The sequence below is a fragment of the Pagrus pagrus genome (assembly GCF_965226575.1).
Source record: "Pagrus pagrus genome assembly, chromosome: 14".
In the NCBI taxonomy this organism is placed as follows: Eukaryota; Metazoa; Chordata; class Actinopteri; order Spariformes; family Sparidae; genus Pagrus; species Pagrus pagrus.
In genome coordinates this window covers 1,614,157-1,641,939 of record NC_140198.1, presented here as the reverse complement: position 1 = coordinate 1,641,939, position 27,783 = coordinate 1,614,157, and the positions used below count along the sequence as shown (strand labels likewise).

Genomic DNA, 27,783 nt, shown 5'->3' with positions numbered 1-27,783 from the left:
ACACACACACACACACACACACACACACACACACAGTAAACTTCCTCAAACTCGCTCCTCCACTTCCTCTCTCTCCTCTCGGACTTCCTCCTCTTCATTAGCTCCGCCCGCCCGCCTCACTCTGACATAGAGATCCACTGTCCCTCCGCACACACACTGACACACGCTCACTGACACACACACGCACACACACACCCACTGACGGAGCGGGACTGAGCGGAGCTGTGTGCCCGGAGAGGAGGACTGATGACCGGTGAGTCTCTGCTTTTCATCCGCCGGAGCTCCGGGATCACTGATGACCGCCCGCGCGCGTGTGCGTGCGTGTGCGTGCGTGTGTGTGTGTGTGTGAGACCCTGAGTGTGTGTTTCCTCTCTCTGTCCAAACTTTTAGCAGTGTATTGATCTCGGCTTTAATTCCCGTCAGCTGATCGATCGGTTCTCCAGCAGCGGATCAATAACCTGATTGTTTGTTTGTTTGTTGACGCTGCTGCAGGAAACTGGAGATGAAGTGCGACCACTCCCAATGTGTGTGTGTGTGTGTGTGTGTGTGTGTGTGTGTGTGTGTGTGTGTGTGTGTGTGTGTGTGTGTGTGTGTGTGCGCGCCTGTCACTCACTTCTTCTTTAAACTTTGACATAAATTCAGTGTAAAACAAAACAAAATGTATATTTATATGTATTTGTATTGTCTTATATCTGTATTGTGTTTATTTGGTATATGTTATTATGATATTAATATTCAGTGGTGAGGAAGTATTCAGATACTTTACTACAGTAAAAGTACTGAAAAAATACTCTACATGTACTTAAAGTTTTAAAAGTAAAAGTACTCAGTGTAGTGAAATGTCCTGTGACTCTACTATTATATATGATGTCACTGGATTATTATGACTCAATGTGAAAGCAGGTTTGCTGTTGTAGTTGGTTGAGATGGAGCTCATTTTAAGAATCTGCTGATTATTTCCTCCATTGATCAATCGACCAACGAGCCTGAGCCCAAAGTGACGCCCTCACAACGCTGGTTTAGTCCAACCGACAGTCCAACACTATTAAAAACAACGAAATCTCATGAATCTGAATACAGGGACACGACTTAACTGTAATCAGCCTCTAAAATGATCAGAGAGTAAAAAAATAACCTTCCTGAGTAATCGAGTGCTCGTCACGCTGGATGAGATGACATCACACACGCTCAGATGTGAATGAGAAACACGTCTGTGAAGTTGGACAGTTTCAGGCTTCCCAGAACGAAACAGGAAGTCAGAGGGTGAGATATGTCAGAGATCGACCAGTGAGCACTGATGTGGTGACTTCTTCAGCAGCCAGAGACTGAAAATACAGAAAGTGCTTCATCTGAGGCAGCTGTGAAGTTCAGCCCACGACACAGCACTGAGACTGAGACTCCATCAAGACAGTCAATGTTTCAGCCCAGGTCTGGTCTGTTACTGTCGGTTCTTTTAGCCCAGGTCTGGTCTGGTACTGTCGGTTCTTTCAGCCCAGGTCTGGTCTGGTACTGTTGGTTGTTTCAGCCCAGGTCTGGTCTGGTATTGTCGGTTCTTTCAGCCCAGGTCTGGTCTGGTACTGTCGGTTGTTTCAGCTCCAGACTTTTCCAACATTTAGTCTGGCTCTGTTTATATTCACTGGTGTTTAAGACCAGAACTGTGTCTCAGTCGGGGTTAACGGACGGTTTTCACGAGGTCAACCGTCTGAGTTAAGACCACAGTGCAGTTCATTAAAGGACAGTTCCACCTGTTTTAACGGTTCACGTCGTTGCTGCTGGTCAGACTGTCTCAGTCAACACTTTTCCTCCTCACATGCTGCTGCTGGATGAACAGAGCGGCGGACAAACCCTTCCTGTTTCGGTTTCAACACAGACCAGTTCCTCTTCGGCCTGCAGCGTCTGAGTCTTTGTTAGGGGAGGTGAGGAAACGCTGCGTTGGTCCGGTGCACGAGGACGACTTTGCCTCCGTCAGCTGGACCATAATAACAAGACTGTGTGTGAACTGAGGTCTGTGAACAGTGAGGTGATCACAGGTTGGACCAGATAGTTTGAAAGAGAAAATGAAGGTGAACGTTATGATCCAGCTGTCTGTTGTAATCATTCGTCACAGTTCACAGACTCTCTTCCTGTTTCAGCTCTGACCGACTGTTCCTACTGTAATGATGTGGTCACATTTTATCTTTGCTGTGATGGATTATTAATGACAAGTTCACCTTTGGTTCGTCACAGTGCTTCAGATAATCTGGATAAACTTTTGGTTTGTCTGATGGTTCGACTGCGGGTGTGTCTGACTAATAACTCAACCCCTGTCAGCAGGTTAGCATACAGCACGTCTGATTTAGCGTAATCTCTGGTATTTTAGCCCGGGTCTAATATTATTGGTTGTTTAAACCTGGTTTGGTCCAATATTCCTCCGTGTTTTAGCACAGTTTGGTCTTAAATTCTCAAGTGATTTAGGCCCAGTTTGGTCCAATATTTTCCTTGATATTACAGTCCGGTTTCCTCCTAAGTTCTCTGGTGTTTTAGCCCAGTTTGGTCAAATATTCCTCTGTGTTTAGCCCAGTTTGGTCCAGTATTTCTTGATATGTTTTGGCCTGGTTTGGTCCAATATCCCGTCCATGTTTTAGCTCCAGTTTGGTCCTAAGTTCTCTGGTGTTTTAGCCAGTTTTTGTTGATTGTTCTCTCAGTTTGTGCAGCTGTGTTTCACTGTCTGTTCACATGAGGAACATCTGTGTTGTTTAAGATGTTTTAGTTAACAAAGACTATGAAGGAATGCCAGAATTCACCTGCTTAGTAGTTTTAAACGGGTCAAAATTTGATCCGGATCCATCAGGAGGGTGTGAACAGAATACTGAAGTCGGGAACTTCGGACCCTGGGAACATGAAAAGGCTTTCATGCATTTCCCCTTTTTACCTCTAAATATACCACAATGTACTCATTTTGCAGAGCAGGCATCTTTTCTCTCAGATGGGTTTTTTCAGATTAATGTAAGATAAAAAAGTCCACTCAGCCGTGAACATTTCATATAAACTTTGCAGATCCAGTTTTAGAGACTTTCCCGTCAGAGCTTCAGCTGCAGGATGACTCGGTTCCTCTGTGGGTCAGGAGACTCCTCCTAAAGCAGCAACATTTAATAAAAATACAGAAAAAGAACACAGCTGACGAGACGAAACCAAAGCGGTTTGTTAGTTCCTGAAACGCTGAAATACAAGACCGGTAAAAGCATGAAGGAGACGGCAGGCTGCCCGTCTCTCTTCACTGCTGCTGATTACATTTCAGGATCTGTGGCCAAAGGTTTTACTTCCTTCAACTACAGAGAAAGTGTTTCTATCACAGACATAATAATAAGTTCATTTGATTATGGAGCCCGCTGGTTTTCTGATCTGTTCCTGCTTTAATCTGCTGTTGATACAAACTCAACACTTCCTCCATATTATTGACGAATCCAGTATCAAGTTCATTTCCACAGAACTAATTCATCAGTTCAACGAAATGGTTGAGTCATACTCGCTGCTTTCTAACAACCAGACTGCTCATTCACTGATTATTTCTTGTAGGTTCTCCTTCTGCAGTTGTGTTGTTGTTGGCCCAGGTCTGGTGTGATATTGTCGGTTGCTTTAGCCCAGGTTTGTACTGACATCCTCTTGTGTTTTTGCCGTTGTTTGATCACAGTCTTTGGTGTTTTAGCGGGACCTCAATCTGGATCAGGCTCGCCTGCTCGCTGGGTGTCATGGTTGTATTAAAACCACAAGGTGAAAACAGACTGACAACTGCTCAGAGAAAAACAAACAAGAAATGAACTTCTTCCTCGTGTGTAATACGACATTTAAGACAAAAAATCTAATAATCGAAATATTCAGATGAAGTGCCTTACTCACACAGAATTAAAGTTAATGAGCAGCTCGCCTGCTTCATACGTTGTACCTGCATGTGAACGCAGCCTCAGAGACGAGTTCAGACATCCAGAGGGCTACGGGCCGGGCCGCCGTCAGGCACCTCCATTTGGAGGTTTTCCGGGATTGTCCAACTGGTCGGTTTGAGACCGCAGGGTAGACCAGAACAAACTGCAGAGATTATATATCTCATCCGGCTGGAGAAAGCCTCAGGATCCCCTGGGGGAGCTGGAATATGTTGCTGAGCAGAGGAACGTCTGGGAGAGCCTCTCAGCCGACCCTGAAACAGAACCAGAAATGGACCAGATTAACAAAGTTATGTTTACTACATTTTGTGAATAGATCCACAGCCACATGACCCGACATCTGTCAGTGATGATGCAGAATCATGATGATGTTCACTACAACGTGAGTGAGTGCAGCAGACAGTGATTCAGACACAGTCGTAGGAAAGTGACCTGGATTATTGAACCAGAATGTCGTGTTATGAAATACTTCAATCATTTCTCCCTCTCTAAACACTACAGTACCCATGAGCCTCAGCTGCTGTTGCTACGGAGAGGACTCAGTGACATCAGAGCTTCACCTCTAACTTCATCCTCATTCAAAGCTTCCTGATTGGGCCTCTCAGATGACTTCAGGGTCGCAGCTTTGACAAAGATATTTTCCAGTTTAGTGGTCTGTAGTTCCCCTGTCATCATTCATGTAAATACTTTCATACGTCCAACTTATATATAACTCATCATGGTAATGATTAACTGGCATTTAAAAATAAAACAGAAAAGGTGTTTGTTTCAGATTCACACTTGAATCGAGCTCACACTCCCCCAGAGGAAGGCTGCGTTCACACAATGAATGTGTGCTAAAGTCGTTCTGCCGATCTCGATTCCTCTTCCTCTTTTTCTTCAGCGTGTTTTTCTTCTTTCTTCCTCTCACAGTCCGACTCTGTCAGCACGCTGTTCCCCATCAGACCTGTCCTCAGACCTGCTGGTCCCACTGGACAGCTGATGTTTGTCAATATGAGCTTCATATGAGAGTTTAACACTGAACAGTGATTACAGCCACCGGGACACATAAATGACCTGCCGGTTGCTCGATGGCTCCAGAGTAACTCTGTACGCAGGATGGTGCGCCTGACTTTTCCATTTAGATTCATTAAAATACAATATACATTTAATTTAATTTAAATTTTTTTTTACTAATTATGAGAATAATCAGAAACTAAAAATAAAAGTGCAGATGTTTATCTTAGTTCAAATCACAGCACACACAACAAGAAGATCCATAACCTCAGCTGTTTGAAACATAAAGTGACAAAGTGCTGAACGAACTCAAGTAAATGAATCAATCTCAAATATCACTGAGGTTTGATGAGACAGAGCTTCATCTCCTTAATCTGACCTGCTGAGTATCCGGCGCAGCAGGCGACCAATGAAAACTTTGACAGACCGAAGCAGTTTCACTCTGGAGCTCGATCACACGTTACTTTAAGCCTAATAACATTTTTATAATAAGTGAGTTTTATAAAAATTGTCATGAGCGGGAAAATTAGCAGCGAGACCAGAAACATTTTTGTTTATTTCTGCTGTGACGTCGGACATTTTAACATGAGCTCTTATGGGGACTGACTCGCTTTAAGAGCGTCAAGTGGCCATTTGAGGAACTGCAGTTGTTGGTACTTCGGCGTTGGCTTCGTCTTTCAGCCGGAGGTCGCCGCTTGCAGTTGTTAATCTGTATGTAAATGTGGATACGGACTCAGCGGTCATTCGTTTAGAGCTGCTCGGTGGCGCATGAAGCCAAAAAAGTTTGAATTTCTGGATGTAAAACTTTGCCGGATCAGCTGACTTCAGTTTAGCTCAAAGCTAACCTGAAAGGCAATAAAACAATTTCAATCCTTTTGGGCGGCTGTGACCAGAGACATATATACATAGACGCCTCAGTGAGTGGGTTGGCCCGTTGCTGCGATACGTCAGCGTGTCCTCCGTAACACTCATAAAAACATTAGAAAAATACATATGTCGGTTTGGTGCCTGCCTGTTTACTGAACGTATCAGGAAAGAGAAAGTGTATCCAACGGTTTCCATCCACTTCTTTCACACTGTAAGATTCAAAGGAAGTGTGTTTGGGCCCTCTGCGTCACAGGAAGTTGTAACTACACGATTCAGCCGCTGTTTCCTGGTGTGACAGTTTTATCCCAGCAGCATCTAGTGGACATCAGACGAGCTGCAGCTGGACATGTCAACACTCGGTGCAGCTGAGAGACGCGATGATGTTGCCAGGTTGTACAATAACTTACTGAAAAACACTGAACTGCTGTGAGAAAACAGATTTAGACTCATTTGAACCGGACAGTTACACATAACGTGTTCCTTCACTCAGGTTGCTTCTTTATTTCAACATGAAACCACGATGACACTTTTCTACCGAACGCTTCCTTTTTTATCGACTTCATCTGCGTTACAACAGGAGCTCGTTACAACACTTCAAACGAATCCTTCACTCTGCTTCAGAGTCTCGTCAACAGATTGACACGGTCTGTGTTACAGATGTTTTAAATCATGTTGACTCTGACATCACACAAACACACTCCTGACACCAAATGTAGATTAATCCACCGCTGAAAATAGTCCCAGTAAACGCTCTGTTTCCTCCTGTTGTAGCTTAAATCGTCATTAAAAACTTCAATGTTTTTATTAAATGGTTGCAGAGATTTGTGGTTAACGTCTGCCAACAGAGAAATTAATGAGATATAGTTCTGATTTTAGCGTCTAATTATAAAAAAGTGGCGTATTTCAACCCAAAAAAACAAATGAAAGAGAAATGTCCCGGTCTTAAACGTTTGTTGCCATCTGATAAGAAAATTACTGACCTTTTTTTAAAAATGAAACTATACTAGTGCGGTGTTATGAAGCTTTACGTCTGTGAGGAAGATATCACACCAGAGCTTTTCTTTAGTATCCGAACAGTTCTTCCACCCCTGCAAAGGTCAGAGGTCACAGTCCTGCTCACCGTACACCATCTGAACAATACGCAGGACTTTGTGAAGTGAAAAACTGTGAGATCAGAGGTTAAAGCTTCCAGCAGCAGTGAGATCAGCCGACCTCCACCCAGAGAGAGCGAGGGGAGGGTGGGGTCAGCGTCCCCAGAGTCTGGGCTGAGCCACTCTCTCTATCCAGACATCTGGAGAGAGACACTGCAGAGTCAGTGTTTCATTGTCGAGCTGTGTTCATCTCGTCACGTTCACTCTTCATACTTCAGTCATCACTCTGCTTCGGCTCTTAGTTCTTCTTCAAGACGACAGAAGCTTTAAAAAACGAAACACTGACAGTGAAACTTTTACACACTGACATGAAGAGAGACACTTCCATATGAATCCAAACTCTGTTACGGTTTCGTTCTCAGCTTCAGTGTCTTGAACCTTTTTCTTCTTCGCTGGTGCTGCTGTTGTACTCAAACCTGTGCAGCTCAGGGTGACTCGATCGTGACCTCAGTGATGAACTGATGACTTGGACACGATCTTTTGTCTCTTTTATGTGTTTAAATCGTGTTATTTTCCAACTGTGCTGTGCTGTCGATCCTGAGTCCGCACACGTTATTGTATTTTGAAAATTGGCCGGATGCTCTGTGGCGTTCCTGTGTTTGACTTCCTGTCTGGCTCGATCTGCTCTGTGCAGCTCGACACGGCTTCTGTCCACTTCAGTCCAAACAAATAGACTCGGTGTGTATTTTCTGCAGAGCAGAGCGGAGAGTCGCTTCTGGGACGCTGCTGAACAGCGCCGCGGGCCCGAGAGCATCGACTACGATGGTCAGGATCAACTGCAGCAGCTGTGTCGCAGCTCGAACACAGAACGGACATGATCTCTGTGACTCTGACATCAGGGGCTCAGACGTGACCGGGGCGACTCGGACTGAACATGATTTGGGTAACTCCCAAAGTGACTGACGTAAGATCAGGGAATCAAGTATTGAACATGAACTTGATGATTTCAGCAAGACTCTGGCAACTTTTATCTGGAGTATGAGTGTAAATCCAAAAACAATGTTTTTGACTCAGACACGTCGTGATCGATGTTTTGTTATCGGCCTGGATTCAGTCTGGATGACTCAGAGACCTTTGGTGACTCGCTCATGACCTGCAGGATCTGGACATGATCTGGACGAATCAGACCGGATTCATCCGCGTCTTATCTGAGCTGCCCGGTGATGTCCGACAGACATCAGGCGTCCTTCTAGCAAGAGTTACTACGATACCAACTGCTGCTGCATCAGATACACTTCTTTCATCAACTGGAGACGGACGAGGGAACAAAGATCGACACACAGAGACTCTGTAAATCTGACGAACTGTCTCCGTCACGTAAATGTCAATACAATTTGACTGTGTGGGAGAAGTGTGTGTGTGTGTGTGTGTGTGTGTGTGTGTGTGTGTGTGTGTGTGTGTGTGTTTCAGCTTTGTCAATATTTGTCTGTGTTTAACCATAACACACACACACACACACACACACACACACACACACACACACACACACACACACACACACAGATTTGAATGCCAGCGTGAGTGTGTGTGTGTGTGTGTGTGTGTGTGTGTGAGCAGGATAACATCTCTGTTTTGTTTGGAGACCGTTTCCTTCTGCAGCGATCATTTCCATAAACACAAATACTGACCGAGGACAAACTCCCCCCTCCCCCCCTCTGCCCCCCCCCCCCCCGCAGTCAGACGATGGGACGTCACGTGTTTCTGAACAAACTTTGTTAACTGAAGAAACTGGAGTGTGTCTGACAGCCGGAGCAGGACGAGTGAACCAATCAGAATCACCGAAGGTAAACCGTGAAGTCCAGACGGTAGTTTGTCTTGTTCGTTTGTCTTCGCTGTAAATATCCTGATCTTCATCACATTGACTCTGACTGTCAAACGACAAAGTGTCGTACGAGTCCTGACACGCAACACAGGAGAGCTTTATAATGAAGCTGTGGGAGGTGACAACACACCGTGTTTCACACATTTAACTGAAACACATTCAACAAACTCACAGACTTTGAGCCGAGGGGACAGGATGTGTTCAAACGTTAACTGATTTCTGGGTTTCAGGACTCATTTCATCACCGCTGCACTGTGATGAAAGATAAAATTATTTCCCTTTAAATACATTTCCAGAGCTGTAAAATCCTTAAAACACACAAATCTGTTACTCAGACTGGACTAACAGCAGTCGTGTTTGTGTGTGTGTGTGTGTGTTGCAGGTCGCTGAAGGGTCAGAGGTCAGAGGTCATCATGCAGAGTATAAAGTGTGTGGTTGTGGGTGACGGTGCTGTGGGGAAGACCTGCCTCCTCATCTCCTACACCACCGGAGCTTTTCCCAAAGAGTACATCCCCACAGTGTTCGACAACTACAGCAGCCAGGTGTGTGTGTGTGTGTGTGTGTGTGTGTGTGTGTGTGTGTGTGTGTGTGTGTGTGTGTGTCTGTGTGTGTGTGTGTGTGTGTGTGAGGCTACTTTCATTATCAATTCCACATTAGTATTTATAGAAAATATGGTGGAAACGTGTTGTTGGTTTCAGTTTTTATATTATGAACCAACACAGATACAAAACTCCCTGACCAGGTGTGTGTGTGTGTGTGTACCTGTGTGTGCGTGGTGCGTTCAGGTGACGGTGGACGGCAGGACCATCAGTCTGAACCTGTGGGACACGGCGGGTCAGGAGGAGTACGACCGGCTGAGGACGCTGTCCTACCCGCAGACCAACGTCTTCATCATCTGCTTCTCCATCTCGAGCCCCGCCTCCTACGAGAACGTCAAACACAAGTGGCATCCAGAGGTCAGAGGTCAAAATCTACCCGGCAACTGCACAGAAATCCAGTTTATATTCAAGACCTGTTTATGTCTTATGTAATATAGTAGATTTTTATATTCATTTATTATCATCAGTCCACTTTAAAGACACATGCAGATAGTTTGTGAGCTGGAAAATGATCAGCGACTCATTTGATTCTTACAGGACTGAATTTATTTAAATATTTATAAAGTAAAACAGCAGCATCAGTAATATTATGTTGTGTTTGAGTTACACAGGAAACAACAGGTTTGATTTGGCCCGCCAGACATTTCTCACGCAAAAAATAAATAAATAAAACGTATAATTTGAATCGTTGTTTTATTTTTGTGAGGTAAAAATGGTCTTTAAATGTGTAACAACCCTAATTATTTATTATTTGTCATCATCTGAGCCGGTGGGAGGAGTCACAGGACGTGTGTCAGTTAAGGGAACTTGGGGTCTTTGTATTACAGAAGCTCTGAGAGGCCAGTAAAGGGAAGTTACAAAGATTATCCTGCCAAAAAACTACAAAGTATTTACCTGTTGTTAAGTCTTAAACACAGGACAGAAAATACCTTAGATCAGACCTTGAAGATGGATCACCTGAACCATCGTTTCAGTTTTGGTGCCGCTGGTCTGAACTCACGTGCCTGAAAACTCGATAGTAACTCTCGATACTATAATAATCATCTCTCGTTAACATTGCTTAAAATACTGTTCATTTTCAAATTAAAAGTGTTACAACAAGAAGAGACATTTTCCTTTTTTAACGCCGACAAAAAACACATTTTTGACTTTTAGTTTTCTAGTTTTCTGAGATTGAATGAAAACTTTTCTCAAATCGTTAAACGTTTTTAAGCTTTAAAGACAAAGTCGCTTCTTCAAATAATTCCCTCCATTCATATTTCCTAAACGTGATCGTTCTCATCATCATCAGGTGTTGCACCATTGTCCCGGCGTTCCCATCCTCCTAGTCGGCACAAAGAGCGACCTCCGGAACGACGCCGAGATCCAGAGGAAGCTGAAGGAGCAGAACCAGACTCCCGTCACCCGGCAGCAGGGCGACAGCCTCGCCCGCCAGATCCACGCCGCCCGCTACCTGGAGTGTTCGGCCCTCAACCAGGAAGGCATAAAGGACGTGTTCGCAGACGCCGTGAGGTCCTACCTCAACCCGCAGCCCACCGCCACCAAGAGGCAGTGCGTCCTGCTGTAGGACCGGGCCTCCAGCGCAACAGCGACGGATTGGAGCGGTTTGGGTCGGCTGATTACCTGAGAGACTGTTTGGAAATGTGTGTTTTTTAGACTTTTATCTTGAAATAATTATAAAAAGATAGTTTTGGGCTCAGTGTTTGAATTGTTGAGGGCGGGGGAGGGGAGGGCTGTTTTTGGCGGGATCTTCCCAAAAGCGGGAAGAATTATCAAAGATGATCTTCTGACATTTCTAATGCTAACAATAATATTTAAAATCAAATTGAACTCATCTGTGGTTTTAAATGAGCGCAGCTCTGCGGTGGTCAGTGATTTTATTTTAATAACATATTTAACTTGTTGGTCTGAACGTGTGCAGGATGTTTATCATGACTGTTATTCCACCTGATGAAAGATTAGTGGTGAAGAAACTAAAATAAATAAAAACCAGGCCGCTCCTTCTGAAGGGGAATTCGAACACCGGTTGGAAAACATTTTTTGGGGTTTGTGGTCGAGCAAACGTTGAGCTTTAATTAAAACCATCGTTACCTTCGCTGATACAAACACATTCGAAATCGTCTCTGTCTTCTCTGAAACACCAGAATCATTACTGTTCTCCTCGTTTACTTAGAAAAAGAAGATTTCATCAACTTACAGTCCCGCTGCAGTTTGACTCCTAAATCACAGTCCGAGCAGTCATTCTCATCCATTAATCCAATTAATACACTTCTTTTTATTTTCATAAACAAACGAAACAACAAAAGAAGTGTTTATGAAAACAGGCACTTCTAATGACATGTTCGTAGAGTGGGAAGAAGTGTAACCTTATCTGATCCCTCTCCGTAAAACATATCCATTTAAAATGACAGTTCAGAACTTGCCTGAGAATTTTCATGTTTATAGTTTTCTTCAGTATCACAGTGATCTAGTGAAAGTTGTCCCAACATCAACGTGTACGCTGCAAACAGGAAGTGCTAACAGATAATTCGGCATTCCTGTTTACACCCCCCAGAGCATTATGGGAACTGTAGTTCCAGCACTTAGAGCATGATTTTCCCCAAATAGAAGATGAACAATAATGGTATTTTTAACAAAATCCAAAGACTTTCTGGTGTTTCAGTGGTTTTTACGACATTACTAAGGCTCAGAGTGGCAGGTGAGCGCAGGATGTTAAAATCCTTTGCTCGATAAAATACAATTATATTTTAAACTGGTGCAGTTTCTCACAAGGTGGACAAACAAAATGGTTTTCGAATGAATTTGCATCAGCGTGCAGTGGGTCTGAGAGGACGGGCGGGTCAGACAGGAAGCAGCTTTGGTGGAGTCACAAACTGATGTAAATAGAAATCAGGAAGTCAAATAAGTAGGTATTGATGCTGAGCATTGACATGAACGTTAACATGACTTTTACTGTCGGCTCTCGTCATTGTTTCGACTGTTTGGTAGTTGTTAAAAACTCACTGCGACTTTCTCAAGTTCTATTAAATAGTCTGGGACCTGCAATTTTTTTGTTTCTGCCAAAATTATAGATTAACATTGTCTCTTGTGATCCCTTGTAGACACTCTTTGAGACTTTTCAAACAGCAGATGGTGGTAAAACACGGAAAAATAACCAAAGACAGTAAAGAGAAAGAAATTGTAACGATTGTAAACTTCAAAATCTGCTTTGCAAATGTTTTCTGAGGAAGAAAATGCTTTTGTTTTAGTCAAGAAACCCTGAATGTAAACCGAACGTTAGCCACTGTGCTAACACCATGCTGTCTGTTAGCAGAGCTGTTCAACTGAAAAGTCCAGTCGGCTCCAGTTTGTCACGATTACTAAATTTCATTTACTCTTCAGTTTAAAAAAGAAAAAAAAGATGATTTTTGTTGATTGTTTTTAATTGAATGTATTTTTATTTAAATGTGACAATACATTTAAACATGTTTCATTCAGCACATCTGCCTTCTGTGTTTTAACTCAATCAGCATCTGCACTTTGAGCTAAAGATGCTAACGTCAGCATGCTAACAGGCTCACAACAGTGATGGTGATATTTGGCAGGTAGGGCCTATTTACTATCTCCCAGCTGAGGCTGATGGGAACATCATTCGTTCTGGAGGTATTTGGTACCGGACACATTAAAATGTTATTAGAATTAATTCTCAGGGGAACAAGAACTTCTGAACCACATTTCATCACAACACATCCCGTCGCTGTGGATCAGGGCGTCTGAAAGTCTCTGTTGTTGTCGCGTGACGCTGTTTTTGTTGTTCAGGAAAATGAAGTAGGGGGAAGTGAGTTTAATAAATGACCTGCAGGCAAACAACTTCCCCAAATGATGAAAGGGCTCTTTTAGTTTCAGATAACACAATAATCAAATCATAAACACACCCGGGGACGTTAACAAATGATCTTATCTGACCACTGAGGGTGTGTTCGGACCTGGTTTTAACATCTGTCCTGAGTGATCCGACCACAGGTGAACAGCTTTAAGCACAGGTGGGAGCAGCCCAGAGACACAACGAGGACGCATTTGAGACCCGATCACTCAGACCACATTGTTTTAGCAGTGTGTACGCACACTGAAGGACCACCTGATCAGCTGACGTCCTCTGTGAAACAAGCAGCCACAGCAACAGCAGAATGGATTAAACACAGTCCGACTCCAGGTGCTTCACTGTGATGTAAATAACATGTTTGTGCTCTTAACCTGCCAATGTTAGCAGCAGGTGTTTGTGAACACACCGTCTGTTCCAGCTGATCTACCCATTGAACCAGTCACCACAACATCACCAGACTCCCTTAGCAAATCATCTGATTTTAAGAGTTGTTTCATGAGGAGAAACTTAACAAACGTAGTGAAACTCTGTCTCTGACTGATTCTGAATTATTTGGACTTTCTTGTAAATTCAGCAAATGTTTCTTTATGTAAAAACATTGTGTCCATTTGTCTTAGTGATGGACGTTTTATCCGCATATATAGAGCAGGGGAGTGAGATCCAATCACAAGAGTTCACTCAGACACAAGAACTGACGACGTAGAGCTGTTCACTTACGATCGGACCACTCAGGACGGACAGTGACACCAGGTCCAGGGCCTGAAAGTTCAAAAGTTTTATCAGAAGACAAAAAAGTCTTTTGTCAAACCAAACGTTGATTTCTCTGAGGCTCAGTGTAAATCTGAGATCTAACCTGTAACTCCAGTCAGATAAATGTCGTCAGTAAAAACGACCACTAGATTTCTCTCAAACTGTCTCTGAACCTCTAAACTGGACCCGTCGGACTTTGTGAAGTCACTGTTTCTCTGCAGTGTTTCAGGATATGGCCTTTTCCTCTGGAGCGTCTCCTCGGAGGCAGGAGTCACTTCCTCTTCCTGTCCCTCGTCTCCTGCTGAGTCTTCACTCTTTCTGTTCTTGAGTTAGTAAAAACAGCATCAGCCCACCGAGTGCTGTCGCACATTTACACAAACACTTCTGCAGGTGTTTTACCAGGGATTTCTTTAAGTGACGAATTTTAAATATGTTGTCGTTGTCACCGGTCGAGCAGTAACTGAAACGTTTACGACTGTAGACCTGAAGGAAAGTCTGCATGAACATAAACAGAGCTGTTGAAAACAGGCTGTCGCGTCAGGACGCAGCAATGAGCAGCGAACATGTGAGTCCAGTTTAGTGTTGATGAGCAACCGGCTGACAGAGTCAATAACCTCCTCTGTCTATGACACAGTCTCATCATGATGCTGCTGCTCATCACCAACAGCTTGAACACGGGGATGAACAGTGTTTGCTCGAGCTGTCACAATTCTTCAACCCACGATTCGATTTAAGCATTTTGTTCATCATCACCTTGATAAATGTGCCGCTGTTAGATTACCACATGTGGATCAGTAAAGATCAACGGATCACTGGTTTTATGTCCTGACAAACTCTTCTTTAACAATATATTTTACAACACCAGCAGCTTGTCCTGGAGGCTTTTTGACAAGTTCAAATAATATTCATCTAAAATAAAACAACGAACAGCCTCCAGTGATTCAACAGAGAAATTCAGTTTGTTACAAAGTTCAGTTTCTCAAATCTGCCCAGAGTGAACCCTCCTCACAGACAAATCCATAAAGGATCTCTGAAAAAATAATACTAGTGTGGGGGACCAGAGTTTATTTGAGTTTTGTTTTAAGGCTTTTTAATATTAGATTTATTGTTTTCAGGTATTAAAAACAATATTTTGGTTTGTTTAGGTTTTGGAAAAGATCATCGTCTGGATTAAATTGCTAAATTAGCGTCCAACTCCGCAAAAAAAAACAAAAACAAAAATCATCTCTGTTTAATGTTACAAGTGATGAGACACCCAATGCGAGCCGATGAGAACGAGCACCAGGCTCACAGCTCCGGTGACGCAGGACGTTGGGCGCCTCCTCTGGGCGAAATACAACGTTTTTAGTAATTCCCAGCAGCGGTCAGCTGATCGTCTTCGTGCACACAGGATAAGTGTCCGGAAGTTCAGTAACGGTGAGCTAGCTGTGTCGTCTTTCAAGTGTTTTGTTTCCGTAGGGACGTGCAGAGTCAAAGATATAACAGATAATCACTGAAGCTCGAGACATTTCAGATCTCATCACCTGAGGAGGAAAAATAAAGGCTGCTGATGGTCAGACAACATCACACAACAATGTTTTTGAGACATCTTTTATTTATTCTTTAAAAGCTTTTTGGAGACAATCTTGTTCTCAACAAGTATGGGTGGAAAATGTCGCTCCATCTCTGCTGAAGCTGACTTTAAAAACTATTTTTTGGTTGTTTTAAAACAGGTACCAGTTTGTGAAATGACTCTGACACCACTTAAAATACTGGAATCAGTCTTTGCACCGATCTGATGCCAAATAATTAATTCTTTAGAAACAGGATCCTGCTACTTCACAGCAGCGTAATACAATATAAAATAATAATATATTTTTTTAATGCACTGCTATCGGTTCGGTACTTGTTACCGGTACATCTCTACCATTTTTAAACCTCTGACGAGGCTGTCGGTCCAAACGTGACGAGCGGGTCTTGTTGGAATGATCATCAGGCTTCAGTATCAGTTCTCATGTGATGTTAATGAGGCTGCGTGAGGCCTTCATGTGTTCAGATATGTGACAGAGTTGGAGCCAGTTTCCTGGTCTCTTTTCACCTTTTTAAAGGGTCAACAGGTGAGGCTGCTGCTCAGTATCGTTTGTCTTCAGGAGGCGTCGCCACGATCACCTCTTTGCTCCCAAAGTCCCAGAAGGCAGTCATGTGGAAGGCCATGTTGGAGAAGACCACCAGGTATTCAAAGGCGGCGAACAGGGTGTAGACTGAAGGACGGAGAGACAGGAAGTGAATAAAGAGGAGAATCGTGGTGTGAACCAGAGATCTGGACTCTGACACTCACCTCCTGCCTCACAGTACTTGTTGTGGCGTCTGAAGAAATATGCAGCAGCCAGACAACAGCCGACGTTAAACAGGAAGAGACGCACCTTCCAACGATATGATGTCATTTCCTGAGACGGACGGACAGACAGAGCATTTAAATGTTTGATTTAGAGAAAACTAACACAGAAGAGAGAAATATAGATGTTCAGAAACTGATGATCAGCTTTTAACTTAATGTATGTTTTCAGTAAATCCATGATTACTCGAGATAATAAACAGTTCAGAGCTGCAACTTAAGATTCATTTCCATTTTCAATTCATGTGCGGGAACCCTGCGATAATCAAATATTAATAATAAGAGGCGGTTTGCTTTTCCTGGAAGCTCAGCAGTCACATGACGAGGGCGGCCATGCAGAGCTGTGGTTAAACTGCTGCCGTCACTCAGTGACACATTTGCTCTGCTGATACTGAAACAGGGAAGCACCAAAATAAAGTTCAGACAAAAGTTAAATTTGGAACTTATTCATGTGTTTCCTGCTCGGCAGGGAGAGCCCGGGGCCGGTTTAACATCTGAAGACTCACTGAAAGAGCTGCGATCGACAGTTTCAATGACCTGCTGACGACATCAAAAACACAAATAACTTTATCTAAAATTAACACGTCTTCACCACCTCATGATCTTTATCTAGCACTCCTTGAACCTCTTCAAGTACCACAAGCACCTCCTTGAATATCAATTTAACATCCTCAAAGACACTTAAAACCTCATTGGGACACAATTAATGTTTTCAATGACCTCCTGAAACAATCCTCCTGAAATATTTTTCATATTTTTCAGACTTTACAACTTCCTAAGAAACAATAAAATCCTCCTCATGAACCTCTTGGTTACTTCAAGTTCCACAAAACCTCCTCAAAGATCCCTAAAAACCTCCACCAGTGCTCCCACTACAGCTTGTGTAAGGTTACTTAAAACCCCTTCAAGGACCCCTATAAAAGGATATAACCCCATCAAGCAAGCTTGAACCTCCAAAAGTGCTCAAGCACTTCTTGAACCTCTTCAAGGTTCCCAAAACCTTTTAAAAGTCAACTAATGCCTCCATGAGTACTTCTTGAACCCCATAAACACCCCCAAGCCTCAAGGACCACACGGTCCTCGTGATGAAGCTGTAGACTCTCCCATCAAGTAACCCTGGAACCTATAAAGGAACCCCTGGGATGTCTTCAAGCAGTCCTTGGATCGCTTCAAGGATCTCAAAACCTTTTAAAAGTCAATTAATGCCTCCTTGAGTACCTCCTAAAGGACCACATGATCCTCCTGAAGAACCTAAAGAACATCCTCAAGGCTTTCCCTGCTCAACCACAAGAACCTCACCTTAAGCTCAGACAACCCCCTCAAAAACCCCTGGAACCTTCTAAGGAACTCCTAGAATCTCTTCAAGGATCCACAAAACCTTTTAAGGTCAACTAATGTCTCCTTGAAAACTTCTAGAACCCTAACAAAAGATCCCCCAAACCTCCACAAGGACCACATGATCGTCCTCGCGCTTTTCTCGTTTCCCTTCGAAGGCGCCACAAGGACCAGTAAAAACCTTTACAGGCAGTCCTTGAACCGCCACAATTGAACTTACTAAATAATCCTTAAATCCTCCTCAAGGACCACAAGGTTCTACATAAGGACACGTGGAGTCTCCTACAGGAACCGCACAACCTCCTCAGGCACCTCTATAATTATTAGGAATCTCTGAAATGTCCTCAAGCACGCCTTGAAACTCTTTAAGGACCACTGGAGACACATCTGGGTGAGTAAACCTGGATTACTCTGTGTTGATGGTGGATTTCTGGCTGTGCGGCGCCCCCTGCAGGTCAACACGCAGCACTGACGGCTGAAACAGCAACAGTCGACAAATTGTCCAAGAGATCAAGTATGAAGAAATAAATAATAATAAAGTATTCAAGTCACATTCTCACGTATCTTTGTTTAAAAAACAATCAGGAAAAAACAATAATTAAAACTACTTCAACATATTCTGCAGCTCTACAGCGTCAACGTTTCAGATAAAAAGCTGAAATCATCTGTGAGCGATGTTTGTGTTATTATACGTTTTTAATGATTCACTGGTTAATAATAAGTAACTGATGAAAACAGACACACAGCTGAAGGATGAAGCTCTGTGGTTTTTTTTCACCTCTGGGTGCACGTAGTGTCTCCTGATCACCTGCCACAGTCTGCAGGTAATGAGCATGTGCAGCAGCGAGCTCGCTATGAACACGATGAAACCGTTCTTATGAAGATCTGCAGGGACAAACGGCTCATTAACACTTTATTAACACTTGTGGAAGACGTTGGTTAGCTCGTCTCTGACTGGCCGCTGAACTCACTGTAGGTTTCGGTGGATGACACGTATGTGAGCAGCAGCAGGCCGGTGTTTTCGGCGAGGCTGCAGAGGAGAGCCAGGCCGCTCAGCACCAGCTCCGGCAGCCTGTTGGTGAAGCGGCCCCAGTAGAAGTTAAAGTATGCGATGGCCACCAGGTAGCGCGGCGCCGAGTGTAATCCGATGCAGCAGCGCCAGATGTAGCGCTCCGGCACGCGGCTGATGGCGGCGCTGATTGACGGGAGGTAGTTTGAGACCTGGTTGAACAAAAGAAAACAAAAAACACAGACGTTAATTTCAGCTTCTCGAACAACAAACAGAGAAATAATTCAAGGTTTTCGACATTAGTCCTCAACTCATGTAGAGTTTGATGTTCTCTCCTCTAAATTAAATAATAAAAGTCCAGTTCTAGTTCATGTCACCTCCAACAAGACTGTAAAACAGAAAATATCTTTGAATCTACTGGGGGTGGCTCGATACAACTTTTTCATGTCCGATACCGATATTGCAACTTAGAGTATCTGCCAACAACAACAAACAACCTGACGTCGTCGTTGTGACAACTTACATGACAGTGTGTGAATGTTGCGTCCTCAAAGTGGTACACGAGAGAGATGAAGAGGCAGGCGATGAGGCCGGTCAGAGGGAGCAGAACCGTCCCCACAGCGAAGCTGGTGAAAGGGAGCCGGATGAGGGGCCGGTCCCGGTCCAGGCTGCCGTACGGCCCCTGGAGCATCCTGGACAAACACAGCGGAGGAGGACGGAGGGAGTCAAGATCACACGTTCGATCACTACGACACAGCTGACAGACAGCTGGAGCACCGGATTCATCAGAACTATTTCAACAGGGGTGTGGCTGATTAAGGCTCATTATTAAACTATTAGTCTGAACTTTTTCTGACTAATCAACGCACGGTTTATTCAGCTTGGACCGGTATAGATACTTTGATAGAACTGTGATATTCTGGGTCATATGTGATTTTTTCCCGATATTGAATATCGACCAGCTCTGTGATTCTTCACCTGAGAGGAACTGCTCTGACTGTATTTTACTGACTTTTGTTTTTTTGTTGCATTTGTTTGTTTGTTTGTGAGTCTCATGTCTTTGTTTTGTTTGTCTTCATCTCTTTAAGCCTTTTCCTTTCTTATCTTCTTTCCTAAAATGTACTGAATTCAGTTTGTGTAGATGCTCTCAGTGTATCCCTTAGACAATAAGCAATAAAATAAAATGTAATAAAAAAGCAAGAACAGACAGTTAAAGAATATCAAAATTATTATCACTGTTATTGTCAGTTACAATGACTTTGATGAAAACAGAAGAGATTAATGGTTCAACACAGTTACAGTCCTGACAGACATGAAACTTAATATAAACTTGAAAAATCACTTTTTAAACACCATTCCAGTATAATGCAAATGATACAATAAACAAGGTATGATAATGGTCAATTTTCACAAATCAGTCAATGTAATCAATTTACTATCAATAGTACTAATACATACATTATATGTATGCCGAATAGTGGATAACTTTAAAAGACATGAGTTATGTACAAGTCAGCATTCATCTCTGCTACAATGCGTGTGAACTCTAAAATTTCCAGAATTATAAATGGAGTTTGGTGTACTGTTCTCCCCTGTAAACAAACCATATGTTACCTCTCCAGGTGATGCAGTCGAGTGACGTTAGTTCGTCTCCTGGACCTAACCTCACTCTCCATACAGTTTAATGCCAACAGTTAGCTTGAAACGGGAGCAGGTATGACGTGAAACACTCACCTTTACAGCTCTCCAGGTTGGCTCGACCAGGTGCTCCGCTTCACAGACATTTAATTAACCACGTCGGCTTGTTCAGCCCGCAGAGCTAATCCTGTTAGCTCAGGTTAGCTTCTCAGCTACAGGGAGTTAACTACACATAGTTAGCTAACGTTCGCTAGAAACTACCGTCAAATGTTGCTTTAAACCCGTTGAACCGTTTTTCAAACCGAGTGTGAAACTTCTCCACGGCTGCTCCGCTCACTTTACCGTCACTGACAGACTTTATGTCTGTTTTTTCCCTGTTAGTTTGGTGGTTTTGTGTCGGACTGGGCGGCGGACTGCTCCGCTTCACCGGCACCAGGCGACTTCCGGCCAAAACAACCTTCACAATAAAAGTCTTCCTCCAAGAACAACAGTTATTAATAACAAATAAAAGCACGAAGACTCAATAAAAAACAACATGAACAACAGCAAGACTACAATAACTATAAATATATACACTAATAATAATGCATTAATATAATAATAAATACATTAAGCACTTAGTTTGCTTTTCAGGGATCAGAAAGAAAGAAAGAAAGAAAGAAAGAAAGAAAGAAATGACAACAACAACAATAAAAATGACAATAATAATAAATAATAGATGCATAAATGAATAAAACAAAAAAATGTCACTACAGAAGAAATTGTGACATAGCTTGACAAAAATTAAAATAGTTCCTATTAACTATGAAAGATATTTTATTGTTTTTAAGGAGATTTTCAGTAGAAATTTGGTCTCCTGCAGATAAAAAGCAAAGAAAACACGAGACCAAGAGGTAAAAATAGACATGAAGATAAAACAGCTGTTGTGATGTGAAAACTTTGGAGTTACTGATCAGAAAAACTGAGATGTGTTTGTACATGTCTGTTTGCATAGCTGAGCAACCGCAGCATCTGATATCCATGGTGTAACATTATGTGACGGTGCCTCCAGGAAGGAGAGGTACGTGGCTATAGCACACGGTCTGAATGTGCTGTCCAATGAGACCGCTGAAGTAAAGAAACAAAAGCCAACGACGGACTGATATGTGGAAGTGAACCTTTGGCCCGCTGCTGCACTTCTGTTTTATCATGTGACGACTCACACTGGTTACGCAGGCGGAAGTCCCACCAAAGCAAAAATAAATGGATGTGGTTTATCATGTTGTCACACACTCAGTTGCTGTTCGAGATCAGAGGACACTCCTCTAGAAAGCAGAGGACAGTGAGCAGAATGCAAAGTGCAGGAATGGACTTTTAATTTGCCTTTTTAACCAACATCTGACCATGAGGACACAAAGAAACAGGAGAGGCCATGAAGAACATGTGTTTGAAAGTCGGCACTTGAAGCTGAATGACTTGAGAGAAGAAGCTCGAGACTTGAGAAACATATACCTCCCAAATGACTTCGACAATGCATGTCCCCGACCAGAGTTTCATCTGTCTCGTCTGAAACACGACACAGACAGAGATGGATTACGTGGCATCTGGAGGGATAACGGCTTCAAGAGTCCACATGGAGGCTCTCTGGTGTGGTGGAGTCTGGCTGTGGGGCCTGATGACATAACATCAGCTGAGAGGAGGCTCCTGGAGACGACCTACCCCGACCGGACGGAGGAGCAGGTCCAGATGCAGCAGAGCTTCCTGGGGAAGTTTACCACCTCCCCGGCCTTCTCAGAGCGCTCCAGGCTGGGCTCGTACCGCTTCACCTTCCCCCTGGAGGAGGTGCTGGAGGCCTACAGCCAGCAGGTAGTAGATTACTTAAAGGAGCAGTCTGTAGTTTTGTTGAAGAAATGAGAACAGCTCATGCTCCTTTTATTTGTGAGGACTCTTCCACTAAAACCTCTTTTATGGTTCCAGTTTTGCTCCGGTGCTCAGCCCGTCATGCGGGTCTTCAAGACCATCCTGTACAAACAGAAAGTGATGTACGTTGTGCTGGTCCACAGTCCAGCCAGTGATGAGCTGTTGTCAGACCGTCCTCTGCTGACTGACGACCCAAACTCTGTCTGCTCCTACAGAGATGGCATCTTCATCTGGAGGCCTGAGTCCATGTGTGGGACACACAAGTGAGAAATACTGAGACAGTTTGAAACTGTTTAAATGTGTTGACATGTTGAGTCTATGGTGCGTTTAAAATGTCCTCTTGAGGCAGAAAAGAGAGCCAATGTCACGACATCACTTCCTGTAAACTTCGACAGAGTGAGCGGACTCAGAGTATGGCATCATAAACACTTCAACAGTGTTTATGTAATTACTCTCACTCCCTGAAGGGGGAGACAAAAGCTCTGCACTGCAGATTATAAATCTTCAATCTGATTCAGTTTGCATTTCTTTATCTCAGCTACAGGTTGGTCCGGAGACCTGGTGAAAGGTGGATGGAGGTGGAGGAGGTGGCGCCTCATCTCAGGTTTTGTGTTTGGGATCAGGTTGCCGTCGCCCTGCATGTGGACAGACAGGTACCTTCACTGCTCATTCTTCTCTTTACAGACGGCCACATCTCCATCTTAGTGGATTAGTCTGTCCACATGGGTAGAGATGTGGATCTGCAGATTCTGGGTAATCTAGTCCTGCATACTCTATGGAGACACGCTTCATTCAGAGACCCTGCAGCTGTTCAGCTCGTCATCTTCTTCTCTTTTTCTGTTGTAGGTGCTGAACTTTGATTCTTACCGACTGAGACAGAACCTCAAGTACTGCAGCAGAGCAATACCTTCAATTATACCTTATAACAAGTTTGATGACTTCCCAGACGCTGAGCAGATAGTTCAGATATTGTGGCCCAACTATCCTTCACCACTGGAGAGAGCTGACCAGCCGGATACAGAACCAGGAGGGATACAACATAATGGCACCTTTATGGAACATTAACTGGAGATTTTTATTTTTTTATTTTTTTATTTAACCTTTATTTATCCAGGAAGGATCCATTGAGATTTGACAATCTCTTACCCAAGGATGTCCTGGTCAGGAAGCATTACAAAACAAACAATCAAAACAAGCAAGGAAATACATCGCAAGAGCAAGGAAGCAAAGAGACAGTGATAACTGGTACAATAAAAGAGACCCCAAAAGTGCAATACAATTTGAAAGCTGAGAGTCACAGGTGCAACTGGTGATTAATAGTTCAGAGAGAAATTGTTAGAAGCCAGAAAGAGAGAGGGATGCAGTTAATTGAGCACTGTGGTGAATGGAACAACTGCTTACGAGACCATTATCATGCAGAGGTACTGATCCAAACATTTATCACTTACAGGCAAACCACAGATATGTTAAAACTTTCTTTCTGTTGTAAATTCACATTTATTCATGTTAATTTTTCATTTCTTTGTTGTGACAATAATGTGCTTACAGTCTGGTTAGTTTGAGGACAAAAAACACTTGGTTAAGGTTCAGAAAACATCTTGTTTTGGTTTAAAATACCTGGTTCTGTTGTCACAAACACGGCTGGAAAATGTCCCTTCTCCTCATAAATATCCAGTGGTTTCATGCTTACAAATGTTGAAACTCCATCTTGATCAGTGGTCTCTCGCTTGTTAGTCACATCGAGACATCTAAAAAATATCCAGTGTTTTCACGCTTATAAATAATTTAAAAAACTAAATACAAAAATATCTGCTTTCGCTGTGACTAACACGGCGGAAAAATGTCCAGATGTCTCCTTAAAAATATCCAGTGGTTTCACTCTTAATGTTAAATGCTGTCTCGAACAGTGGTGTCTTGCTTGTGAGACGTCTCACCAGGCTGTCATGGCACCACTGTCCCCACCACCTCCTGACATGAACGTCAGCTGATGTTGATAAGATACATTTGAAACACATAAATTAAATGTAACTGTGGTTTGCAGAAACGTACGCCGCTCAGTTTGTGGTGAGTTTTATTTTATTTATTTCATTTGCCGGTTTATTGTCTATTTGTTGTTGTATCCTGTTTCTCTTCCTACTCGCTACAATCTTTGATCTTTGAAGGATGAAACTTGGACTTCACGAGTGAACGACATTGAAAAGAAGTTTATTCTGGCTCTTCTTCGGTTTTTGCTCAGTGGGCAACAACTAAATAAAAGATGTTGAGAAGAAAAGTTGCACTGTAAACTCAGACTTTCACCAACATTTTGAATGGATTTGTGCCTCACTCATCTAATACTTTGGGCTCTGTGAAGACATGAATGGGTTAATCTGTGGTGAAGGTTTATTTTTCTCTGCACTTTGAATAAAATTGATGAAATGATTGATGTTTGAGTAAAATTATTTTAAAAGGAAATGTGCAGAACGTCGCTCCAGATGAGAACTTGACACAACAGATTGCAGACGGCATCAGACACCACAACATTTATATTTTTGAAAATAAATACCAGCAGACTGTTGTTGGAGAAATGTGCCACACTCACTGTGTGAAGTCAGATGAACGTCCTCATGTGATGTCACTCGAGTCAGCGTCTCGTTATAATTGAAACAGGTGCTGATGTGGAGTCGGACAGAGGTGATCTTACCACACCTCTGCAGCTGCTCCTCATCTCTGCTGCAGGACACATCAGCTGCTAACACACTGCAATCTGCCACCCAGCTGAAAGAGAAAGAGTTGCATTGTGGGTAATGTAGTCACCATTTGATCTTCTCCTCTTTTATCTGCTCTGATCTTAAAGCTCAACTGACAAAGTTAAAATAAAATTAAAACCTCAGTGACAGTGAAGAAAATAAAAAACAAGCCTGAACCAAATTTATCAGTTTTATTACAATATTTCCCACAGAAATGTAGTGAAATAAAAGTACCTCCAATAAAAGTACCTCAAATATGTACTTAACTACAGTACTTGAGTAGTAGTGTGAATGACCTTGTAGTGGAGAGGTTCTGTTTAAACAAAATGAAACCTGGTTACATCATCGTTTTATGACTTTAAGACTTGATGAAGATCACCTGAACACGTCACAGAAATAAAACACATTATTCGTTTATTATTTCATTATTATTTTATGGTTTTAAATATGAGCAAAAAACCTCAAAAACAACCCTTTAACAGATCAGGTGGTGTAAAAACACTGCAGAAGGTGAAGATGTTAACTGGGTCACTTTATTACACAGAACGGCTCTAATGCTGCATCGCTGACCAGCAGGTGGCAGCATCATACGACTGGTGTCTGACTGGAAATCAACAACATCAACATTAAAACCAGTTTGGATTATTGATCATTTGTCTTGAATCAGTCACACAAACTGCTGGAAGGGAGGTAAAGTCTGAGGTATTTGTACTGTGTTTAAATACATACATAAATACATAAATACTCTCTGGATTTCTCTGTTGTCTTAAATAAATACATTTAAGCAGGAAACAGACTTTATGTCACACACACGTCACACAGCTCTGTTGTACCGCAGGTAAGAAACAGTCCCCCCCTCAGGATCACACACAGTGTACTGACTTCCATCTTGTGTAGTCTAACAGTGGCCATGTTCAAAACTACATCACCAGGCGGTAAAGATACAGACAGAGGTCAAAGGTCACAGACTCACATTCGGACCTGATGCAACAGAAAAGATGATTCCCAAAATGAAAAAGGAAACATGAGCACAAACTCATGATAAAGAAGAAAAGGCACATTTTATTAAATAAATAAACGTCTTTTTAATTAGCAACGTTTCTTCATATTTAGTTACATTACATTATATAATATATTATATTCAGCTCAGGCTCAGATTTAAACATGAATGGTTATAAATATTTTACATCTCATTAAATTAGCAGTTTCACAGATCTCTTAGTTGATTATTACTTTTGTAAAATATATAAAATTTCAAGTGTATTCATTGTACTTCATTGTACCAGTGTGCAAGAAAACAACAAAATTACATCAGCACTTCCTGATATTAAAAACAGTTCAGGAATAAGAGCAGCGCTCAAAGTTCAGCTGGTGCAAAGTAATAAACCTGTAGCAGCGCTGAGTGGAGCAGCTGCAGCTGAGAGGGAGTGACGTGTTTGTAAATGTTGTCATCCATCTTCTGTCACCGTGGTCAACAAACTACAGCTCATCACAAACATGAGCACACTCAGTGAATGCACTTTTTACAACATGGACCTCGTTCCTCTTCCAGACAGAAGTCGACTCTGAACGTTCGTCTGATTGTGACTCCAGTCTCCAGAATATAATGTTACCAGTTAACGTTCCTGCAAAACCTCAGACACGTAACATGTGAACCGAACGTGTCATATCACGTCCACATTACGTGTTCTTCAGCCACCTGTCTCATCAGCAGGTGGAGAGGATGGTGGTGGAGTTATTACAGCCAACGAGGCTGCAGAACAGCCGACTGCAGTTCGAGTCACACCACTGGAAAGATTAAAGGTCACCTGGAAACATTTCCAGCTGTTTTCTTGGCGACCAGCATCGACTGTTTTTCAAAGTAGGAACATCTCCATCTCTGATCATGGCGACCAAAACAGGTATTTTAATTCGAACCACGATTTTTTCTAACCCTAACCAAGTGTTTTTTGAGCACAGAGCTGTGACGAGCGGGAGAAATAGAAAATTCAACCTAAACAAACGTAAAGTTGCAACATAAATAAATGTTCAGCTTGAACTCATCTGTGGTTTTGCAGAGACGTACGCAGCTAACACTTTTTTTACTCTTCAGCTTCTATCCATTAATCACTGGATCTGTGATGTGTCCGTCTGCTAATCAGCAATTAATGTTCTTGTTATCTTATGATTTGATGACAAACAGGAGGGATGTCAGGAGGAGCAAGTCCTCGGTACTGCGCACTATCAAACATGAGTTAATCTTGCCGTGTTATCATCAGGGGCGAACTTACCATTAGGCAAAACTAGGAGGTTGCCTAGGGCCCCATAAAAATCCTCATACACTTATGGTTTACACAGTTATTATTACTTATTTGCGCACATTAGTTATGTTTTTGATTAAAATCCTCTGCCAGCAGAATGCTAATCATTTTATGTGTGTGTAGAAACAAGGGACATGTTTATGTTATAATAAAATCATTGGAGCCGTACTAGTGTTGCATCATGTTATTCCACTGGCTGCATGAGATACACCTCTTGTTTTTATGTTTAGCTCATCTAAATATTTTTTAGTAATTCTTGTTATTTTTTATTAATTTTTATATGTAAATATTATCATTTTAGCTCAATAGCTTCCAGGTCATGTGATCAATTGACTCAAAATCAGTGTGGGATCATGTAACTACACTGGCTGTATGAGATACACCTCTTGTTTTTACATCTGTTCATATTTTTTAAAATAATTTTTAGGCTATACGTAAATATTAGCATCTTAGCTCAATAGCATTTCAATAGTAATCATTTTTATTTTGAAAACAGGAAGTCGGTACACGCTGTAGCCGTCTTCTCCGTGTGTTT

The 27,783-nt window shown here is 42.5% G+C and overlaps 3 protein-coding genes and 1 long non-coding RNA gene across 8 annotated transcripts; 3 read left to right on the top strand and 1 right to left on the bottom strand.

Moving 5' to 3' along the window:
• Window positions 1–26: 26 nt before the first annotated feature.
• rhogb (ras homolog family member Gb) lies at window positions 27–12,825 on the top strand. Of its 2 annotated transcripts, XM_084373432.1 has the most exons (5): window positions 28–253; window positions 8,608–8,715; window positions 9,136–9,295; window positions 9,539–9,709; window positions 10,644–12,825. In XM_084373432.1, exons 3-5 carry the CDS (start codon window positions 9,167–9,169, stop codon window positions 10,917–10,919), a joined length of 576 nt encoding a protein of 191 aa, XP_084229558.1. In that variant the 5' UTR covers window positions 28–253; window positions 8,608–8,715; window positions 9,136–9,166; the 3' UTR covers window positions 10,920–12,825. The 2 variants fall into 2 exon arrangements, with proteins under 2 accessions (XP_084229559.1, XP_084229558.1); XM_084373433.1 differs by lacking the exon at window positions 8,608–8,715 and having other exon boundaries at window positions 27–253.
• pgap2 (post-GPI attachment to proteins 2) lies at window positions 576–20,761 on the bottom strand. 4 transcript variants are annotated; one of them, XR_014624075.1, is made up of 9 exons: window positions 20,417–20,761; window positions 19,206–19,374; window positions 18,645–18,894; window positions 18,452–18,558; window positions 16,282–16,390; window positions 16,042–16,204; window positions 9,516–9,675; window positions 3,923–4,171; window positions 576–3,768 (listed from the first exon to the last, which is right to left on the bottom strand). XR_014624075.1 is itself a non-coding variant. In XM_084373431.1 (7 exons), the coding sequence occupies exons 2-6, from the start codon at window positions 19,371–19,373 to the stop codon at window positions 16,074–16,076; spliced, it is 765 nt and encodes a 254-aa protein (XP_084229557.1). In that variant the 5' UTR covers window position 19,374; window positions 20,417–20,761; the 3' UTR covers window positions 15,012–15,487; window positions 16,042–16,073. The 4 variants fall into 4 exon arrangements, 2 of the variants coding, with proteins under 2 accessions (XP_084229557.1, XP_084229556.1); XR_014624074.1 differs by having other exon boundaries at window positions 576–4,171; XM_084373431.1 differs by lacking the exons at window positions 576–3,768; window positions 3,923–4,171; window positions 9,516–9,675 and adding an exon at window positions 15,012–15,487.
• An 872-nt stretch (window positions 20,762–21,633) lies between these two features.
• LOC311269222 (uncharacterized protein) lies at window positions 21,634–22,615 on the top strand. The gene is made up of 2 exons (XM_084373254.1): window positions 21,634–22,165; window positions 22,277–22,615. The coding sequence occupies exons 1-2, from the start codon at window positions 21,704–21,706 to the stop codon at window positions 22,484–22,486; spliced, it is 672 nt and encodes a 223-aa protein (XP_084229380.1). The 5' UTR covers window positions 21,634–21,703; the 3' UTR covers window positions 22,487–22,615.
• A 149-nt stretch (window positions 22,616–22,764) lies between these two features.
• On the top strand, window positions 22,765–24,640 carry LOC311269442. Its single transcript, XR_014624095.1, has 2 exons — window positions 22,765–22,872; window positions 23,066–24,640. It is a non-coding gene; the product is annotated as an uncharacterized lncRNA (long non-coding RNA).
• Window positions 24,641–27,783: the final 3,143 nt, after the last annotated feature.

Coding starts and splice junctions, on each gene's coding strand:
- rhogb (XM_084373433.1), top strand. CDS start 9,167: ATGCAGAGTATAAAGTGTGTGGTTGTGGGTGACGGTGCTGTGGGGAAG. Junction 9,296..9,538: donor TCGACAACTACAGCAGCCAG/GTGTGTGTGTGT, acceptor TGGTGCGTTCAG/GTGACGGTGGACGGCAGGAC. Junction 9,710..10,643: donor AACACAAGTGGCATCCAGAG/GTCAGAGGTCAA, acceptor CATCATCATCAG/GTGTTGCACCATTGTCCCGG.
- pgap2 (XM_084373431.1), bottom strand. CDS start 19,373: ATGCTCCAGGGGCCGTACGGCAGCCTGGACCGGGACCGGCCCCTCATC. Junction 18,895..19,205: donor CAACATTCACACACTGTCAT/GTAAGTTGTCAC, acceptor TTGTTCAACCAG/GTCTCAAACTACCTCCCGTC. Junction 16,391..18,451: donor GACACTACGTGCACCCAGAG/GTGAAAAAAAAC, acceptor CGTCCGTCTCAG/GAAATGACATCATATCGTTG.
- LOC311269222 (XM_084373254.1), top strand. CDS start 21,704: ATGAGGACACAAAGAAACAGGAGAGGCCATGAAGAACATGTGTTTGAA. Junction 22,166..22,276: donor TGGAGGCCTACAGCCAGCAG/GTAGTAGATTAC, acceptor TTATGGTTCCAG/TTTTGCTCCGGTGCTCAGCC.